Here is a 7543-nt window from a genome sequence, read left to right as displayed (position 1 = left end):
ACCATAGTAATATCTTTCTAGTGACAGTCGCCATTTAATGTGTTTGAATCACCCTATTGATGGCCTATATGTTTAAATAAATGATTAAAATATAACCATGCCTTTGTATAGGTAAATATCTTTATCAGAATTGTTGGTGCCTGTGCAACACCTGTGTAAAACTTACCAAAATAATTCAATGTTTTCGTGAGTTTGTATCCCTCTGATTAATCATCTGAGCTATAATTTTCGAACCAATTAACTGTTTCATGGTTATCCTTTATTCACAAATTTACGCTTAAGTCCTTGCTGAATAAAATATATTTCTCATCGCTTTTCGATAAATTTTTCAACTCACTGTTGCATAATTATTTCAAATGAATTGCTGACTGTCATAACTGGACAAGTTATAAATGAATAGTGGGATATGTTTTGGGTATATGAAATTCAAACCAGTCCTTAAGAGCAGGATTGCTATGCATTCCAGTCAAGTCATCGTGATTACGCACTTTATGTCCTTTAGCTTCGCTGTCTATATCTTTGTTTTAAATATTTTTGGAGTTAAAATAGTTTCTCCTTTTCAGCTGCTAATGTAATAGGTTTTGCATTTTTCACTCAATGCTTTTTATTTTGGTTTTATTATAAAAGCGCATCAATGTTAGATGTAGGTCCGTAAACCATTCCTATGTAACATTCAAGGCCAACAAGAGGTACAAACAAAACCTAATGGAAAGTGGTTGGCTGTTAGCACTGTCCAGACTTTATCTCTTCTATGTTTGTCTTGTGCAGCACGACGGACACTTCGAGTAAGGTATTATGACACTTTTAAAATCACAAACACAGCATGCATCCTCTTTAATTGAAGATGATAACTTCTATCTATCTGTCTATATATATATATATATATATATATATATATATATATATATATATATATATATATATATATATATATATATATATATATATGTAAGGTTTATGGCATATGAAATAGAGGTAAAGAATCTTTGCAGATACATTTTGTTTTTCAAAAATGTTTTTTCTATTTATGATGACGCCACTTTTAATAAATATTTTATTCCAATTGGTATTGCGGTGTTTTGATGCTACTATGAGCTAAATGCCAACGCGACTGCGTTTTCTGTCTCAGTTACGTTACTCTAACTGGTTTAATGTGGTGCCCTTCAATTGCGCTATTATATTATCCCTTCCAATTTCTCATATACACATTTATCGATATACGATATTCATTTTCAATTTACACAAACATCCATATTTCACCAGACATCTGTATATTCAATAACTTTATCTATTTAAACTGCATTTTGAATGTTATATATATATATATATATATATATATATATATATATATATATATATATATATATATATATATATATATATATATATATATATATATATGTTGTATTCAACATGGATTTCAGAGCGAAGAAAAACACTTATTGTGGCTTTTTATGCTGAGACAACCATATTTATTGTTTCTTAACTCATTACGGTAATCTCTACTTGAGATTCCTATCCATGTGCAAGTTTAAATATTCAATGTTCTCAAACATCTCGAACATCTATCTTACAAGTTCATTTATTTTCTGTCAAAATGTGGCAAAGATGAATTGCTTTTTTCTCTAGCTTTATGCATGATTAATGCAAGACTTTAAATCGATTTTCATTCAGTGTTTAATTTAATTGAACAGTTGTATCAAAGAGAGCCATATTATATTCTCCTGGGAGGTACATGTGTTCGAATGCTTTACTCGTCAACTATTGAATGCACCAAATGTTAGTCATCCACACATAATATTCGAACGCGTGCTCGATCCCAGAATCAAACAGTTTTTTAAACAAGCCTTCCAATAAATTTTGTATAACAAATCGTTTTCAGTCGTTTACTCGTTAAGATGTGATTACGTTCATTCAAATGTAGGTCCCATCAATTCGTGTCTGTTAAATAACAAACAGTTCCACTGCCAAACGACAGTCGAAACACCCATGTTTACGATGTGGCCAAGAAGTTACCACTCGTGTCAAACATGATTGATTGTGATTCCTGTACTCTTGGATCGTATTACGTGCATCATCTATATCTCTGTAGAATACTATAAACTCGTTGTCACGGAAATCTCATTTTCTTTCATTTGTACCGAAATGTCTATCACAATTCTCTCACCTCCGATTCTGTCAAAAATTCTGAATTATTGAACACGAATGGTGCTTACGAAAATCCCTGAAGTAGATTCTCACAAATTCCAATGTTTTAAAAGGAAAGGTTTACACGTCTTCTTTCTAAAAGCTTTTAACAATGCTTTTAATATCTATACCAAAAACATGGTGGGATCATTATGTAGACGGTGCAGAAATAGCCGTGGACGTTATGTGTGAATCATATTGAAATTTGCTTCCTATAGACCATTCTTAATGAGATCCTCATGAATATTAATGTCTCGCGAAAACGAGGCTACGGTAGGCAGACTGAGAAAAAAAATATGGCGTCTTACTGTACATCGAGTAACGATCTGAGCTGTTTGCCAGATATTTCTTTTACATTCGTTGAGAATTTCATCACGGGTGTCTCCAGCAGTTCCAGGAATGAACAGATGACAAAAGGATTCAAGTATTACAGTGAGGGATATGTCCATTCTCTTAAAGGTAAGTTGATTTACGTCCTATCTTGAGTGTACTTTTTCTCTACTGCACACAAAACACAAGTTAACGATATAGAAATGAAACTGTTTAAAGCATATTTTTTGTTCTGAGTAGGTCTGATTTAGATGTACAGCTGTCAGTCAGTACTGTGGTCAAAACACGCGGTCAGAATAAAACATTTACAAAACGTGCATAGTGACACAAACTGCCCTTTTAACCAACCACGCCCCCTTCCTCACCAATAGAGACTTTGTGGTGCGCTTTAAATAGTTTTGGGTACATACCTTGCATTTTAATATGTATCAAAAGTACACAACCTGACATTTTTATATTTACCCACAAAACAGCAGGATTATTTGTTCAAAGCTGTTTTATATCCATTCATATATATATATATATATATATATATATATATATATATATATATATATATATATTTTTTTTTTTTCAAAGAGCACCCTGCCCCCAAATACACAAATTGGTCCCTTATTTATGTGAACTTCTTCATTGTTCATTGATTATAATTATTATTAGTTTTGTGGTGTTGGTAGATGGATGAATTTAACACCCAGTATGTAACTGCACACATTAGATCAAGTAAACATAATAGGGAATAATCGTGTCTAAACAATATAACATTTTGTCATTTTATGTATGGGATATTATGTTAATCTGTTTATTAAACTGAGTTTCTCTTTTATTTTCATTTTATAGAGATGGAAATGAATGCCTTGTCAAGGGACGGTGTTTTAGATCACAAAAGAAGAACGAGTCACCACATGTTGTTGAGGTAAACCTGTCTTTTTCATTCATATTTATATTATAAATTATTAAAATTATATTCAACATGCACAGATATTTTTAATATTTCAACACTTAAAATATTATCGAAATTCAGATCTTGCATAAATGCTGTCTACGATACAGTTTGGCCATATCATATTTCTTCAAATAAACTTTCCAGGACTGTCTATTTTCCTAAATTAGGATTGCTTTTGGAATACAAAATGAGTATGCTGTAAAGAAAAGAAGAAAAGAAAATTATCCGATTTGTATCCTTTTTAAAAGAAATTTCAACAACAAAAATTTGTAAAACCTGCTTAAGAAATCAAGGAAAATAATTTGTATTGCATAAATGACACCCCAGTGTGTAGGAACATTTTATTTGAATAAGAAACAAAATCACCTTTTAAATTATTGCGATTTATGATTTTGGTTTGTTTTTATATAAAAAAAATAACTTTTTTCTTCTAGAGAATGAATGACAATGTCAATCTGTACCCAAGTGGCATAATTGTGAGCCCATTTTGTCATTGGCTTGCTGCAACTCCTGATGGTAAAGTCTACAACCCCAACATGACCCCCCCTTATGGTTTGTTGGAGATTAAATGTCCAGTTGCAGACACTTTACTATCTCTGAAGTACCTTGCGGTCTCTAATGATGCCTTGAAATTGAAAACAAACCACAACTACTACTACCAAGTTCAAATGCAGTTGGCAGTTACAGGACTGGAATGGTGTGATTTCTGTGTGTGGTTGGAAAATGACTTTCATGTTGAGACTATTCTGTTTGACAGGGAATTTTGGCAAGCTGTCAAGGACAAGCTTGATCTCTTCTGTTATAGATTCTACCTCATTTAGTACGTTCTCCTGTTTGTATATATGCATATGAATGTTTTGTAAGATATATTAAAATGAATTTTCTATGCCTTTACATTATTAAATCATTCTGACAACTCCAAGCAAAATGGCTGCAAGTCATTTGCCAATGTGGACTTTGTTGCATTGCTTTTAAAATCTACTTACATAAATTGTCAATTTTAAATTCAGCGTAGCTGGTTTTGCTTACTATATATGTATATAGGCCGGAACAGTCACCCATAGATGCATTATAGAATTGTGTATCATTTTCACATGAACCCTTTGAATAATTGTGTGTGTGTGTATATATATATATATATATATAGACATACACACATCTTACCAAAGGTATTTGCATGAAATTCAAGATGTCATTGAAATATTACACGATGTTACTAAAGGTGTTTTAAAAAAACTTGTATATTACTGAAATGTTAATAAAATGAACAAGATTCACACATCTAAAAGGTATTTGCATGACAAGAAGCCAATGAAATGTGGCATGATTTTAAGGTCTAAAAATAAACTACTGAAATGTCAATAAAATGAACCTTATGTGGTACTTTCATAATGTCTCAGTATCTTTGTTTTCATTCAGAAGTTCTACATGATACTTCCATGTCACAAAATGCTATTTCTTTTGTTTAATTAGTGGTCATTTGAACAAAGTCAGTACATTTGCTACTGTCCACAACTGATTTATTGACCCAGAAATTGTCAAAGGCACCACAGACTGTAATAACTTTGTATTCTTTCACCCTCTTAATGTATCTTTACACATGTATCCTCAGGCTTGCAATTTTTTGATTGGTTTCCACCTGGGAAGCTGTGAACTACCCATAACTACACCGAAAGTGTGGTGTTGCAATGGAAACACCAGTACCTTCTAAAACTTTATGTAAAACAAAACCTTTATCTGCCATGATTTGGTCCCCTGGTTCTAACAAATCTATAAGCCCTGACAGCTTTGTGATCTCCACATCACTCATGCATCCAGAGTACAAGGAAGACACACGTGATTGCACCGTGTGGGGCTATCCCTACCAAACCTTTTCAGGTGTTGTGAGTTTTGCAGTTTGAATAAGTCTTTGATGCAAGCACTAGAGATGAGGGTCTTTCTGTAAATATTTCTGTGCAGTCAATAATAATTCTAGTTCCTGGGTAGGACAGTTGAAAATCGAGAGGCATATTTGCTTGAACCTGCTCACAACTTGGTAAGAAATACAAATAATTTGTCCACATGATTATTTTCCGACTTACAGAATACCTGTGAATATTAAATCGAACAGACATATCTTCAATCGGAAATCCACATCTAAATCTACACAAAAACATGAAAAGTTCATCCACTGGGTCCATTGCCTTTTGCCGTCCCCTGATGTTGATGTCATTCCCTGTGCTGTAATATAAGCTCTTCATTCTAATTGCAGTAGGTTTGGTGCTATTGAAGAAGGTTATAAAAACCTCATATGTGGGAAAACCAGTGTAAAAGTCTATCATTTCATCATCATCTGTAAATCTGTTCAATCCAAATTTCTCCATGTTTATTTTTGTTTATTCAAATCTTGCAGTTGCCTTTCCTTCTCTTCCAATTCTGTTACTGCTTTCCTCAGTCTCTTCTCCAGCTCTGTAATTTTACTTTTGCATGCTATATGCAACTCACAGGATCTGAAGAAGATAAAATAATAATGTAGCTTTTCATCAACATTTGTTAACTATAATGGAGACAAAAAAATATAACTAGTAAAGTTACCAGCTTCACTATAATTTAAAATTATACAAGAGTTTTAACAGAGGCTGCTTTCCACTGATTGTCTGCTCTCTCTCTCTCTCTCTCATACACATAAACACTGTGTCATGCACACACCATGAAATAAATGTGTAAAACAAAAGTTACAAAGCTATGGTTTGATTAAATATCAGTGCCATCTGGAGGAGAACAGCAAGCAAAATAAACCCCACATAAATCAGGTCTTTTCAGAGTAAATAAGAGAAATTATGCAGTGATGTTTTATCAACAGCTTCATTAATTCTTATCCACTCTCTCTCTCTCTCTCGTAATTTCATTCAACTTGTACTCTCATCATTTTCATTGTACTGGTGCTATCTCTCTTCTCTATCGTGGTCATTTACATTCTACTTGTATTTTTAACGAGGTAATAACTTTACTTTTTCTGTACTTACTACTCCTACGCAAAATTCATAATTTCTTATAAAAATGCGCTGCTTGGAGGTACGCCCAGTTTTCGATGACCCCGTTATGTGGAATGGGACTAGGGGTAACATTTTTAGAAACCTGTCATTATAAAACACACATACATACAATCATTTACTTCATCGACAGAATCTATTTTGCGTTTGGAATTCTTATTCTTAATCATTCAGTTGCAAGAAAATATAAACACACCAACAATCATCCAGTTTCTTACCTTAAAATTCAGCCCCTCATCACGACGTATTGCAATAATCCATTTTCTACGAAGCTCCATCTTCTTCACTGATGGGATATGATGGAAGCTTAAATCTATGTGAATTCTAGCATTCCCATTGCACAACGGAACACAACAATAATTGTCACGATTTTTTCTGTTGCCGGTATCAACTGTGGCAGCCATGGTTGCGAGGTAAAATGAAGCTGGTGCCTATATTAGCCTCGTTTTGGATTCGCTGACCCAGGGTCACATGAATATATGAATACATTCTAAGAATGGTCTATAAATAGTGGAGATGTATATACATGTATTAGAAATTACATTTGACTTCTTCCGACCGCTCCGATGGCCTAGTGGTTAGAGCGTCCGCCTCGGATGCGGGAGGTCACGGGTTCGAAACCAGGCCAAGCAGTATCAAAGACTTGTAAAAATGGTACTAACATCTGCCTCGCTTGGCGCTCAGCATTAAGAGGTTGCTGTTATGACTGGTCGGGTTGGTGTCAGGATAATGTGACTGGTGGGACATGATGCTACATGTCTGCGGCATGATGCCTCAGTGCTAGACATCACTATAAACTGCCACAATACATATATCGTAGCGATATGACAGAAAAATTGTTAAAGCTACATTAAAATTCCAAGACACACACAAACACACTTTTTCTTTCCAAGTAACACACACACACACACACACACACACACACACACACAAATAACAGGCTAAGGTTTCTTTATATACAAAATTTGTATTTCTTGCTTAAAAATACTATATGCTCTGCATTGTTCCGATGCCATATGAATAACTTGTCATGTTTTATAAGATCAGA

General features: G+C 33.7%; 1 protein-coding gene and 1 long non-coding RNA gene across 3 annotated transcripts; one reads left to right on the top strand and one right to left on the bottom strand.

Annotated features, from left to right (window-relative positions):
* The first annotated feature begins 2406 nt into the window (after positions 1 to 2406).
* LOC149801166 (uncharacterized) lies at positions 2407 to 4754 on the top strand. Of its 2 annotated transcripts, none has more exons than XM_089955192.1 (3): positions 2407 to 2646; positions 3358 to 3433; positions 3898 to 4754. In XM_089955192.1, exon 3 carries the CDS (start codon positions 3901 to 3903, stop codon positions 4282 to 4284), a length of 384 nt encoding a protein of 127 aa, XP_089811318.1. In that variant the 5' UTR covers positions 2407 to 2646; positions 3358 to 3433; positions 3898 to 3900; the 3' UTR covers positions 4285 to 4754. The 2 variants fall into 2 exon arrangements, with proteins under 2 accessions (XP_089811318.1, XP_089811319.1); XM_089955193.1 differs by having other exon boundaries at positions 3898 to 4033.
* Positions 3424 to 6996, bottom strand: LOC149801165 (uncharacterized). Its single transcript, XR_016420584.1, has 2 exons — positions 6714 to 6996; positions 3424 to 5952 (listed from the first exon to the last, which is right to left on the bottom strand). It is a non-coding gene; the product is annotated as an uncharacterized LOC149801165 (long non-coding RNA).
* Between the last annotated feature and the right edge of the window lie 547 nt (positions 6997 to 7543).

The sequence above is a fragment of the Sinohyriopsis cumingii genome, chromosome 4 (assembly GCF_028554795.1).
Source record: "Sinohyriopsis cumingii isolate HCF-2022 chromosome 4, ASM2855479v2, whole genome shotgun sequence".
In the NCBI taxonomy this organism is placed as follows: Eukaryota; Metazoa; Mollusca; class Bivalvia; order Unionida; family Unionidae; genus Sinohyriopsis; species Sinohyriopsis cumingii.
Note: the sequence above shows the minus strand (reverse complement) of the source record. Positions and strands in the feature narration are given on the sequence as shown.

Excerpts from the sequence above, each read along its gene's own strand:
- LOC149801166 (XM_089955192.1), top strand. The coding sequence starts at position 3,901 with ATGAATGACAATGTCAATCTGTACCCAAGTGGCATAATTGTGAGCCCA.